Source organism: Cervus canadensis, chromosome 16 (genome assembly GCF_019320065.1).
Source record: "Cervus canadensis isolate Bull #8, Minnesota chromosome 16, ASM1932006v1, whole genome shotgun sequence".
NCBI classification, from domain to species: domain Eukaryota; kingdom Metazoa; phylum Chordata; class Mammalia; order Artiodactyla; family Cervidae; genus Cervus; species Cervus canadensis.
This window is the reverse complement of record NC_057401.1, coordinates 9,403,477-9,417,395: the sequence shown is the minus strand read 5'-3', so window position 1 is coordinate 9,417,395 and position 13,919 is coordinate 9,403,477. Positions and strand designations below refer to the sequence as shown.

The window sequence follows — 13,919 nt, the reverse complement described above, 5'->3', positions numbered from 1 at the left end:
TGTGAGCGCGCAAGAGCATCTGTTCGCTCTTTTGACTGAGGCTCTTCAGTTGTACGCAGGTCATAGGAGGTGCCTGACCAGTGCGTGGTTGTCATTCTCGCTTGGGGTGGGGGGTGGGGGGCAGGGGGCAGTCTGCCAGGCGCAGCCCCTGGACTTTCTTTGTCACCATCGCCACGCTCATTGTGGGATCCCACATCTCCCGTGGCGCAAATGGGGGATCCATGGTAAAGCTTGATGCACCTGCTTGGTATCTAACCAGGGCCTTGACCTGTGGAGACACAACCACATCCTCCTCCCCGTGTTAGTAAGGGGGTTGGTCCTTCCCGTGGACCACCTTCTGGCGCCTTCCACCAGACCTGTGGGTTTTGTACTGAAGGAGAATGTGAATGGTGTTTCTCATATGGGATTGATTTTTGGTCATCTGTTGTGAAAAAATTTAAGGTTAGGAGAGCTAGATGCAGATGTACAGGTGGAGATTTCCCTGCTATTCCCACTTTTGTTTTAAAGGTTGACTTTTAAGAGCATAATGTGCTCATTCAACAGTAACTTGGCCAGTTGGATTATATGGGATGCCTGTAGAATGGCTAATAGACCGGAGAGAGCAACAGGTTGTAAAAGCTTTACGGGTGTGAGTTGGCCCGTTGTCAGCTTTAAGTTTCTTTGGAATGCCCATATGAGCGAAAGCAGCTAATAAATGGCATTGGGCGTAAATGGTGGTTTCACTGGGATGAGCAGAAGCCCAAAGCATGTGAGAATAAGAAGCAATAGAAACACAGAGGTAGCTAAGGTGTCCAAACTCAGGAAAATGGATTATATCCATCTGCCAAATTTCATTTGGAGTAACCCCTCAAGGGTTAACTCCAGGTGATGGAGGTTGGTAAGCACTGACTTGTTGACAGGAAGGACAGGCTTGAATGATTTGTGTTGCCTGGGATTTAGTAATGTTAAACTGATGTCTAAGGGAGCGGCAGATTGATGAAGAAGTTGATGAAACTGGTAAGCCTGCTTAAAAATGGGCATCGTTAAAAGGTCAGCCTGAGAATTGCCAAGGGTGAGAGGCCCCAGGAGAGGGGAGTGAGCTTGAATATGTGTAATAAAGAAAGGAAAGGAACAGGAGCAAACGGCTTTTTGAAGTTGGAGAAATGGGAGGAATAATTCCTCAGAATTAACATGTTTAATTTTTGCAGTCTCAATAGACTTGGTCATTCCAACAACATAGGCAGAGTCACTAAAAATATTAATAGAGATCTTTAGAAACAAGTACTGTAATTTCTGTTACTAGTTGCACCCGCTGCCGAGGTATGGGGAGTTGCTAGAGTTTCTCACTCCTCAGGATAGGTAATGCCTGCTTTGCCATTGTTAGAGCCATCTGTAAAATAAGTAGGAGCGCCTGGGGTAGGCGTGGCCTTGGTGACTCTGGGCCACACAAAGGGAGTTGGGGAAATCAACTGTAATAATTTATGTGCAGGAGGGTGATTGTCTAAAATGCCTGCAAAAGCAGTGAGGGCAACTGGCCATGATAAGCAAGTCTGTCAAAGATGCTGCTGTTGAGTTTTGTCAAATGGAACATGAATAGTTTGGGGATCAAAGCCAGTTAACTGGCAAGTATGCTTTCTTTCTTGTGTAATTAAATTAGACACAAGGGTAATGTACGTCATCAGAATTTTGCCCTCCTGAGAATGTGCCAACAGCCATTCTATGATGCCAAAGGTGGGCTGTTCTTGAAATACAATCCCATAGGGGCTTCTGGGGAAGCTACGACAATGAACAGAATAGGATGATCATATGATTAAGTTGAGCATTTTGAATGGCAATATTTACTCTATCCAGTTCCTTTTTAGCTTGTGGCGTCAGAGTCTGGGAAGAAAGGGCTGAGTCCCCTTTAAGAGTCTCTGAACTGGTATACTGGTGGACTGGTAGGAATGCCCAAAGCAGGGCACAACCAATTAATATCTCCTAAAAGCTTCTGAAAATCATTTAATGTTTTGAGATTATCGCATCTAATGGATACCTCTTGGGGTATAATGATATGTTCTGAAACCTGATAACCTAAACAGGAAAAGGGAGCTGTTCTTTAAATTTTTGGGGGGGGGCTACATGTAGTCCCCATCGTATAAGATCATGTTGAACTTGGTGAAAAAGTGGGTTTAAGAGAGACTTCTGGGGCAGCTAAGAGTATGTCATCCATGTAGTGAATGATGGAGGCTTGAGGACAGAGGGATCGAGCTCCCTCCAGAGTGCTAGCCACGTACTGTTGCCATAACGTCATCATCCCCTGAGGCAGCATTTTCTGTTGGTACCGTTTCATGGGGGCTTGTTGGTTAATACTGGGTACTGAAAAGGCAAATTTTTCTTTGTCTTGTGGAGCTAAGGGGATTGTATAAAATCCGTCTTTAAGATCCAGAACTACAATTGGCCAGTCTTGAGGTATGGCCAAAGGGGATGGGAGTCCAGGCTGCGAGGCCTCCATGGGTTGCATTACTACATTAATAGCTCAAAGATCATGAAGCAGCCTCCATTTGCCTGATGTTTTTAGGGACTGTGAAAACTGGAGTATTCCAAGGACTAGTACTTTCCTCTATGTGTCCTGCTTGAAACTGTTCTACCAAGGCTTGTAAATGCATGTTTCTCCTTTGTAGAGGCCATTGATCCACCCAAACAGGTTTAGATGTAAGCCACATTAGAGGTGTGGCGTGTAGTGACAGAGAAATGTCAATGGCCCTCATTAAATATTTTTATATGCTAGCTCTTTTCTGTCCAGTTTGGGTTGAATAGGTAAAGGAGAAGGATCTCCCTGTAAATTTTTTCCTGGCCCTTTTCCTGGTTGTTACCCAGTTCTCACCATCATGTGATCTGCCTTTCCCTTGTTGGAGAGAACTAGGTGCCATTGGGTAAGCAGTTTGTCGGGCCCTAGGCAAAGCTGTTTGTCGGGCCCTAGGCAGGGAAGAATTGCTGAACTCTGAGCAAGTTGTTGGTTCTCCCAAGCCTGAGATTTTTCCCTGGGGTTCAGTCACGGGCCAGTCATCTGGCCACTGATGAGAAGTAATGATGGAAAGTCAGCTCCAATATCTGAGACCAGAGAAGGTTTTTCCTTGAATTTTAACCTTACAAGTGGGCCGATCTGAGAGTATTTGTTGAGTAAAGCACACTACTTGATCACCTGTGCTCCCAAATCCTTGTTTTCCTCTGGTGACAGGATTATAATTATTAGGGGCATGGTAAGGCAAGAGACGGAGAAGGCAATGGCTCCCCACTCCAGTACTCTTGCCTGGAAAATCCCATGGATGGAGGTGCCTGGTAGGCTGCGGTTCATGGGGTTACTAAGAGTTGGACACGACTGAGCAACTTCACTTTCAATTTTCACTTTCACACATTGGAGAAGGAAATGGCAACCCACTCCAGTGTTCTTGCCTGGAGAATCCAGGGATGGGGGAGCCTGGTGGGCTGCCGTCTATGGGATCACATGGAGTCGGACGCGACTGAAGTGACTTAGCAGCAGCAGCAGCAAGGCAAGAGAAGGAGCTGAGCAGTTCGTTGACCTTGAGGAATGACATGGAATGAGCGAGAAAGAGCCATTACTTTGATTTCCCCTGAATAGTCTAGGTCAATAAGGCCAGGAAGAATTTGGAGGCCCTTGAGAGTAAGGCCACTTCTGCCCAGAATGAGTCCTATGGTCCCCGGTGGAATGGGGCCTTAGATCCCAGTAGGGATTGCTACAGGGGGTCCGATTCATTAATCTGAATAGCTACTCTGTTGGGAGGTCCAACCCAGCACTTCCGCTGGTAGCAGCTGAGAGGCTGGAGATAGGCTGAAGGGTGTGCTGGAGATCCTCACCAGCTATGTCCCCATTGTTTGTGGGGCCTAGGGCTGGCCCCATTGGCTGTTTCCTGGCTGTAAAGGGGAACTATTCTTAGGAAATTTTGATCTGTATTGATTAGCCCAATGATTGCCTTTCTGGCATTGAGGACACGGTCCCGGTGTTTTATTGTTACAAGTAGGTGGAGGTATTGTAATACCTGTTTTAGGCCAGGAATGGCAGTCCTTTTTCATATGTCCAGGTTTTTCACACTGAAAACATTTGGCAGGGGAAGAGCTAAAGTTATTTTTAAAGGCAGCACAAATTGCTTGAGCTAGCGTGGTTGGTTTGTGAGCCTGTGTACCAATATTCTGACATGCTCGCACAAAATCGGCAAGGCTGCCATTTTGACGAATAGGGTTAAGGGCAGCCTTGCAATCTTCATTGGCATTTTCATAGGCTAATTGTTTTAACAAAATGTCCTCCACTGTAGGACTATTAATTTGACAGTAGAGAGCAGATGAGAGCCAGTCTACAAATTCAGTGAAGTCTTCTTCAGGTCTCTGTAATATTTTAACAAATGAACCGCTAGGCTTGTCAGGGTCTGATACTGTCTGCCACATCCTTCGGCAGCACTTGGTGATCTGTTCATATGCTCTCACCAGTGTATCTTCATGAGTCAATTGGGCTGTTGGACTGGTATATTGCCCTGTGCCTATGAGCATTTCAAAAGTAAGAGTATGTCCAGCGGCCAAATTAGCATGGGCTTGCTTTTGGCACAACTCAGTATAAGAGGCAAAAAATCTGTAAATAATGGGGACCACTTAAAGCTGCTTTGGCTAACATTTTAACATTGTAAGGAGAACTTCTCCCATGGAAACAAATTTCCAACAGTTCCTGTGTTAAGGGGAATTAGCTCCATTCAACCTAACACTAGATTTTAGTTCCTTTAAAACATTGATGTCAAGAGTTTCATGGGTTGCAATAACCTGAGTGGGATTATTGGGGTCGGGCCTGTATTCATAGGGAAGGCAAGATGGTCCTCAATGTCTAAAGCACACATAAGAAGGGTGGAGGCCATGGCAGGCTGAAATTGAGTCGGTGGCTTATCCTCCCAAGACAATTCTGGATCCGGTAGAGGTGGCGGTGGTGGAAAATCAGCCTCAAGTTTAGGTGGCAAAGTGGGGGAAGGGTAAACAAGAGCCGCTTCTGAGGACACCGCCTTCTGGCATGATTTCCCAGTCTGTAGAGGGTGTAGGACCAATCACACTAGCCCCAAGGTCGCAGATACAGTCACGGCTAAGAGATCCCCTCTCCTGTGTGCTGTTTTCAAGTTCTCTCTCACTTGACCCCAATTTTCAATATCTTGAGTGCCTTCTTCCAGAAACCAAGGATTATATTTAACCCCCTCTCTTAGCAGTTGTGTCAATTGCTCCTCTTTCACCTGCGCTCTAGCAGTCTGGAGGAGGTCCCTCAAAAGCTGGAGATAATATTTCTCAGCTTTACTCAAATCATTCCCCATTGTTACCCTGACTTTGTAAGACAACAAGGGACTTTCCCCCTTAGAGTCTGAGGGCCTGGTCGTGATCCAGGCATCTCACTTACCGCTGGCTGTCTTCACTTTCAGTTTTTTCCCTCGGGGGGAATTCTTCCCAAGTTCAGGTCCCTGTTTGGCGCCACCTGCTGCATGCAGCACAGCGGGTGAGAAAGACCTGAAATGGGATGGGCGCACAATGAAAAGACAGACACATATCATTTGGCAAGCGGGGAATTGGGGGTCCTCCTGCTCTCTGTGGCAGGATGGCAAAATGGCTCCTCTCAGCCCGCACTTTTATTGGTAGAAGTCACGTGAGATCATTAGGGAATAGCTATACTGGGGAGTTTGATCAGCACACCATAAGGAGGGAGTCAAGTTAAGGCTCTGCTGTGGATCAGGAATGACTTGTTTTGTTTCCATGGGGACGGATGCAGGGGCCGGCAGTGAAGCGGAGCAGCGAGCACGTCCTGCCCAGTGTGTGCGTTTGGCATGCTTATAGGACAATCATGAGGGTGCAGTTTGCCGCACCCTCGAGTCATGGGGCAGGTTCTGGTCTCTGCTCCACCAGGCTGCAACAGCGAGTTTCAGGAAAGCAGCAGTCACCCTGCAGTTCTTACGCCACAACTTGATCCTAGATTTCAGAGGGGTAAACAGAGGGTGGGTGAAGACACAGGTAGTTAGTACAGATGGCAAGGAAACGTCGCCCTGTGTATGTATAATCCAAGAATATTAACGAGGTAAACAGAATAATGCCAAGGAAATTCTAAAGGCACAGTAAACCTGCAGTGGAGTATTATTCACCCGTAAAAAGGAATGAGGTTCTGACACATCCTACAACATGGATAAACCTTGAAAGCACTGAGCCAGACACAAAAGGACAAGTATTATGTGGTTCCACGTCTATGAAACGTGTAGAATAGGCAGATTCACCGAGCCAGACGGTAGGTTAGCGGTTGCCAAGGTATAGGGTGGGGGTGTGTGGGGGGGAATGCTTCTTTTGAGAATGATGGAATGTTCTGGCATTAGGTGGTGGTGATGATTACACAACCTTGTTAATATAATAAAGAACACTGAATTGTATTCTTTTAAATGGCGAGTTTTCTGGTACATGAATTATATCTTACAAAGGAAGTTTATTGCTTCAAAAGTTTGTCTTTGGTTTTGGAATATTAACACAAGTTTATTAAAAAGAGTATGTTAAAAGATCTTATGCTTTGTGTTAATTTTCAATAACTTTTTTACTGAGGATCAGGTAAGCCTGAAAAACTACCATTTCAGATGTAGTAAAAGTCTCAAGGCTTCATTCCAAAAGCCTGCAGAATAATACTAAATATTATTCTTTAATATCTTTCTAGCTATATTCATAGCAATTGTTGTTTAATTTACCTATGTATAGTAAATTTTCCTGGGTAGTTCTTGTTTGTTTTTTTATTAGAGAATGAGTACAGATATGACTGGAATTTAAAACATCTTTTTGGGAATAAGGCATTATCATAATATGGATATAATGTTGTTTTTGAGAGAGGATTTTGTCAGCATCAGGATAAAGAGGATAAAGGTCAACATCACATTGTCTGTTCAGTGGATTCAGATTTAACTCATACCTTAGAAAGGAGCAACCTGGCCGCTGAAGTCTGCAGTTCTGCTAGAGAACTGAACCCTGTTCAGTCGTGTGCCATCAAAAGGCCATGTTTATAAGCAGAAAAAAAGCAGCAGCAGCCTCAGCTGTTGGAGAATTCTAAATTGTGATGCTTGTTTTAACTGAAAATTGAGAAAAGGCTTTGCAGGTTTCACACATGATGTGAGATTGAGGTGCCATAGCCATAGCTTAAAGTGGTTGAAAAAAAAAAGCACAGTAATAAGACAAGGTTTTGAAGGAGCTGTTTTGTTGTCCTATCTTTTATTGTCCAAGCTTGTTATTTAATAGAATGAGCCATTTTCTTTTTCTCTTAAACTTTCATCAAATTTTTATATATGTCACAGTTTCAGACATGTGTGAGTGTTTCAGTATTAACTGATGACAAATTTTACTTTTTCAGTTGATATTAGTTCCCAGAAAATGAATATCATTTATCAGTTATTTATTAGTTTTTACAATTTTAAATATCCAGACACCTTTGTAACTAGTTATTGTCTGGACTGAATGTTATTTTACACTGAATTTTTTGGGAAGAAGAGAATCAAGAATTCAATTCTGGGGTTGGAATAATTGGAGGTAAAAAATTTAATTACTTCTCCCTGTAGAATAATATTTAAGACAGAGCTTTTTGATGTAGTGAATAAGTCATCCTTATGCTGTATTTTAGATTAATGTTCATTATTCTAGTAAAAGCTTTTTAAAAAATTACTTGGAGAAAAAGAAACAAATCAACCAACTCAAAGAAGTAGGAATCAATAAGCGATTCCTAAGGGACCAGGTTGGCATTTAGCCTTAAATCATTTTTCTTGTTAAAACTTCTCAGACTGTAATTAAGACATTCTTAATTTATTACTTAATGTTTCTTTCTTTTTGGTCATATTCTCATGAATCTTAGATGTGGGTAATCATGGAGATTTTTCCCCCCAGCTTAAAGATACTATACCTTTAAGAGTTTGTTTTTGATAGTCACTGGAATTATTCAGCAAAGGTGAAAAAAAACAGCGTTACTCCAGTACGTTACTGAGTGTCCAGAGATGAATAAATCACAATTTCTGCCATCCAGGAACTCACAGTATAGAAGAGATGAGAGAGACACATGCAAATTAGTGAAATATAGTCTGGCAAGTGCCATTAGCGGTGTAAGTAGAACACTCTTGAACCACAGATGGGCAAGCATTGCTCTGTTCATACCGTGGAGTGTCATTAACGGTTTGGAGGCCTGGACAGATCAGGGAAAGCCACATAGAGCAGGTAGGGCTTGAAAGATAAGTGGGGATTCATTGGGTGGATGAGAGGAAGAAGGGAGCCCAGGCAGTGGGAACACATGCACAGATACAAAGGCTTTAAGGTACATGTGGAGGCAGGATAGCATAGGGGAAAGAGCGTGCTTTCGAGCCAGGAATGTCTGGGTTCAAGTCAGTTTCTGTCCCTTGCCTGGGGGCTAATGGGCAAGTTCCTTAGTGACTCTGGGTTCACATTTCTTGTCTGTAAGACTAGAGACAGTATTATCCAGGTGGGTTAAATGAGAAACAAAATAGGTAGTTCTATGAAAGAAAGAATGGTAGATATAGCCAGGTTAGGGGATGTATGGGAAAGCATTTTAATAACTCTAATGGACAAAACTAACTTTTGACTTTTATCTTTGTTGTAGGTTAAAGCAGCCACTGGAGAAGAGGTGTCGGCTGAGGATCTTGGAGGGGCTGATCTTCACTGCAGGTGAAACAGAAGCAATTGTTTTTCCTCAGGATTGATTGTCATTGGTCTGTTTAAAAGAAATTTCAGATTATTTTTTCCAAGTGTTAAAGTTCCCAGATCAAACCAGTTTACTTATTCTAGATCTGCAGTTTTGGGGTTCAGTTCTTTAGTGTTTCATTTCTAAGAAAGAGCATCAGGTTTTTATTATAACCTAGAAAGACTGGGGAGACAGATTTATAATTTATTTAACAAATATACATTGAACACCTGTTATGTACCAGGCACTGTTTAGGTATTCAAGGTAATAAGATAGACATTGTCCCTGATCTCAAGAAGCTTATTGTCTAGTCAGGGAGGTTTGTTTCACATCCTTCAAAATAGAACATAAATGTGTATATATGATAAGGGCCACAAAAAAAGAAGTATCGGGAAGGCGTATGGAAGGTAGAGCTAACCCAGTGGCATGCAGGCATTATGACATTGCTTAATTAACACTTGTTAAGTGGAGTACAAGGTGCTGGATGGTAAGCCATGATTCAACAATAGACCATAAGAGAATCTGAAATAGAGAAGTTTACAAGTCACAGGTCCTAGAGAAATTACACAGCACACCTTGAGGGACCACATGAGGTGGTCAAGCCAGAGTGCCCAGAGATGAGACAGGACCTGGGGTACACGTTTTTATTAGGGTCGATGATTGGAGTGCTTTGGGGTCCCCTGACTAGGGCTGGATTGGTCAATCAAACCAGAAGATTGGGGGTACTGTTAAGTTCCTTGGAGATTGTATATAAGCATACCCGCCATGAGAGTCAGTGGAGACTGTTGATCTTAAGGGCCGTTGGGGAAGCCATTGAGAACTCACATTTGCCCATGACTGAGCTGCTACCTAGGTCTTGCTTGAGGAGCCCGTGTCCATTCAAGGTCCCTGCAGGCTGCATGGAATACTGAGGAATAGCTTAGCTAAATGCTCAATAAGAGGTAAACACTGAGCTTGTTCTCTGAGAAGGGAAAATATCCTGCTTTGTGGCATCTGCCAATTTGTATTCCTGCTTTGTGGCATTTGCCAATCTGTGTTTGTGGTATAAATTATCCCACTATGCCTGATTTTAAGCTACCAATGATACGCCACTGATCGTGGCATCAGGAAGAGATACATATAATTGGCTCTTGTGAGTCAGGCATGAGCCAGCTCCATTACATCACTGGTTGGTCCATTAGTTCAGGAGTAAGAATACCACCATCTACCTCCTAGAATTTCATGAGGATTAAATGAGATATTATGTGTAAATTGCTTGAAATAATACCTACTTTAAACTAAGTACCTATAAATGTTAATTGCCATTATTATCATTGTTTATCATCATAATAATCAGTATTCTTATGAGCAATTAGGAAATCATTGAAGAGTATTAAGGACAGATGTGCTATTATCAAATCTTTCATTAGACAAATCCCTCTGGTTACTTAGTAGCTTGGCAAGAGTATATGTGGGACCAGTTGGATGGTTGTATCAACAGCATAGGTGCTGCTGGCTTAAATGGTTATGGTGGTAGTGAAGGTAGGAAGGGAGTAATCACATTTATACTCTATTTTAGAGGTAGCATTGAGGGATTTGTTGATGGATTTCATATATGGGGCACAGGAAAGTGAGGTAACGAAGATGATGATATGAAATGGTTTTATTCCCTGAGTCTGGGAGGACTGGAGGAGGGCCAGAGTTGGGGTGCAACAGAAGGATCAAGTGTTGCTAAGTTAGAGATGCTCCAGACATCCAAGTAGAGATGCTGAGTCGGCAGTTAACTATAAGTGTCTGGAGCCCAGATCAGTGCTTAAGAATCAGCAGCACAGAGGTGGAATTTAAACCATGGGACTAGGTAAGTCCACCTCCAGCTGAGTGTAGATAAGGAAAAGGGCCCAGGACTTAGACTTTAAAGAACCCAGACGTGAACGGCAGGTAGATTTAATCACTGATTTCAGTGGCCTGGGAGGTGCAGTAAACCTTTCTTTGCTCCGCCGTACCAGCAACCAGGAAGGCAGGTGGCGGTAGGAACAGTCTAGTGAGTGGGAGAAGGAAAATATGTACATTTCCACTCTCCTGTCAAAGAACACTGCTATGCCTTTTGAAGAGCTGGCTAAGGGACCTATCTCTGCCTCAGTTTTTTGTTCACTCCTTTCTCACTGAGCACTTACTGTGGATGGATGAATTATACTAAGTGTTATGAATAATGCAGAAGAATTTCAGGCCTAGTCCCTGCCCTCAAGGATTTATAATTTAATTAGGCAGATAAATGAATGAACTAAAAAGCAATTACAGAGCGAATATGCTAGCTTGCATCCAGTTAGGGAGTTTGGGATTGACATGCACGCACTGCTATATTTAAAATAGATAACCAGTAAGGACATACTATGTAGCACAGGGAACTCAGCTCGATGTTATGTAACAACCTAAGTGGGAAAAGAATTTGAAAAAGAATTGATGCATACATATGTATAACTGAGTCACTTTGTTGTATACCTGAAACTAACACAACCTGTTAATCCACTACTCCAATATAAAATCAAAAGGTGAAAAAGTTAGGGGTGTAGATTCTAGGATTCGCCTTCCATTTGCCTCACTTGTTACCCTTGTGACTAGACAAACTACTAAACTTCCCAGAGCCTCATTTCCTCCTGTGTCAGATGGAGATGTGAATTGCTTCTGCCTCACCGCACACTGTCTGTGGCATAATAAGTGCTCTATTACTGCCAGCTATTATCATTAATAATAGCTTGTTTAAAGTCATGTGGATTAGGTGGTGATGGCTTTTTTGGGAACAGTGTCATAAAATTTACTAGTCACAAGTTGCTTTGGTTCTCTCTCTTGTTATAAATAAATACATATTTGTACATCTCTGATTTGTCATCCTTAGTAGTTAATTTGACACAAAGCTTTACATAATAGAGTGTCTCATCAAAAGTTTCTCTTTCCTACTATTTTGGTAAATACTAGGCAGTTTTTAAAAAGACATTTTATTTATTATTATTTTTTTTAATATATTTATTTATTTTATTTATTTATTTGGCTGTTCCCGGCCTTAGCTGCAGCATGTGGGATCAAGTTCCCTGACCAGGGATTGAACCCTGGCCCCCTGCATTGGGAGCACAGAGTCTTAGCCACTGGACCACCAGGGAAGTCCCTAAAAAGACATTTTATTTTAAATATTTACTGATTGGGAAGCAATCTCTTCTATTTCTCTTTGCTTACCGAGTTACTCTAGTGTAGATAGAAGTCAGTAAATGCAGCTGATATTATGTGTGAAGTGTTTGAAAGATACGGTCAGTTGTAAAATGCCTTATTAAGTTGAAGAAACTGAAGGGTCTACCATTTGCAAAGGTTTTGGAGGACACATGGTCCCTGCTCTTACTGAGGAACATCCAAGCCCAAAGTGGACAGTGACATGAAACCTCTGTGAGCGTCCTATTCTGGACTTATCTCCCAAGGATTTGGTCTTTTCCTTAGACAAGACATCAAAATTTGGACAATGGCAACTTAGTCTTTGCTCATTTGTTGTTGTTTAGTCACTTAGTCATGTCTGACTCTTTGCTACCCCATGGAGTAGCCCACCAGTCTCCTCAGTCCACGGAATTCTCCAGGCAAGAATACTGGAGTGGGTTGCCGTTCCCTTCTCCAAATCTTTGCTCATAAAATAAACTAAAATTCTATTCTTTTCAGGTATATATTTTTGCCTGACTCTATAGTCCTTATTAAAATATTTCATTAGAAAGTCATAGCCATACATCTACAAGTGAAATAACAAGCCATCTAAGAACCAGAGTCTGCCCGTGCTTCATTCACATTGAACTTGAAATTGAGAAGGAACTTCCATGGCGCTTTAGCACAGTTCCACGTTATCAGTGCCCATTTTCACCATTGATCTGAGGGACAGTGTCTTCAAGCCTTTGTGTGTGCTACCTGCGACAGCTTGCTCTGGTGATGTAACTTGATAAGGGAGGCCTCAGAAATGAGAAGTCACAGTTGGCATCTTCACAGTTGATGACGATGATGAAGTCGTGATCATCTTCACAGTTGATGAAGGTACACAGTTTGTACCTCTGTGAGGTACAAGCAGTTGTCGTTACCAACTACATCATGAAAGTGGGCAGCTGAGGTTCAAATTTATCATATGCAATTTTATCTGCGGTGTATGGGATGAGCATCAAATAGAAATTCTTGTCAGTAAGGCCCTGTGGTCTACTAGAAGAAAGTCAGGATTGAGAAATATAAGGTGAGGATTCTTATGCAGCTACTGGTGGTTCTAGGGCAAGGTATATAACTTCTGGGTACCTCAGTTTTTCCTGTTTGTAAATCAAGATTAATAATACTGTTTTGCCATGGACGTCATGAAGATCAAATTATATGACGGTTATTAAAATGTTTTAGGAGCAAAAAGATGTCATCCTTAGATGAGAGAAGATTCTTGGGGTTTAAGATATTTAATTATTTTCCTTTTCCCTGTTCTGATTATTTTAGTGTGCTTTACTCTGTAGAAAGTCTGGAGTAAGTGACTACTACGCTTTGGATGATAATCATGCCCTTCACTTAGCTAGGAAGATTGTGAGGAGTCTAAATTATCAGAAGAAAATGGATGTGAGTTGAATTTGTTCTTACATTTTTTAATTTTTCCAATGCATTTTGGCTTATATCACCTTAAAATAATATCTTTAAACATGCTAATGTTATCATTCTGTATTTCTGCAGGTTACCATTGAACCTTCTGAAGATCCTTTATTTCCTGCTGATGAATTGTATGGAATAGTTGGTGCCAACCTTAAGAGGAACTTTGATGTCCGAGAGGTGTGTAAAGTGGAACTGTGAGCTATAAGCTATGCTGTCATAGTTTAAGGCATGTGTTTAAACTTTGTGTGAATTAGTAAGCTGTATGTATCCATTTTCAAAGCTGAAGTCTGTTTTATATATGGGACATAAAAGGGAAAGATATCTTACTAAAAGAAAAAAGGGGGAACACCTCTTAATTATCAGCAAGTTTTCACTGCACGATGCCTAAGCTTGCTTTGTTCATATTTAGTGCTCTGTATTCCTGTGGACATGAGGAAAGATGCAGGACAACGTTATAATTTCCAGCTATTTCTTTTTTGGGTTCTTATTTCGGGAAATGGATGGAATGTCAATGAGTCATTGAAAGAAAAAACATACCCTTTTAGATCAATAGGACATGAACAAAGGATTAGACTTTTGATTACAGTTGAAGATG

At 42.0% G+C, this 13,919-nt stretch overlaps 1 protein-coding gene across 1 annotated transcript in view; it reads left to right on the top strand.

The window, feature by feature from the left end:
- Nucleotides 1–13,919, top strand: part of MCCC2 (methylcrotonyl-CoA carboxylase subunit 2) — a 78,374-nt gene that overhangs the window by 43,496 nt on the left and 20,959 nt on the right. The window contains exons 8-10 of the mRNA XM_043489248.1: nucleotides 8,624–8,688; nucleotides 13,195–13,294; nucleotides 13,406–13,501. Of these exons, the coding sequence (XP_043345183.1) occupies nucleotides 8,624–8,688; nucleotides 13,195–13,294; nucleotides 13,406–13,501 (261 nt within the window). The remainder of the gene's footprint in view (nucleotides 1–8,623; nucleotides 8,689–13,194; nucleotides 13,295–13,405; nucleotides 13,502–13,919) is intronic.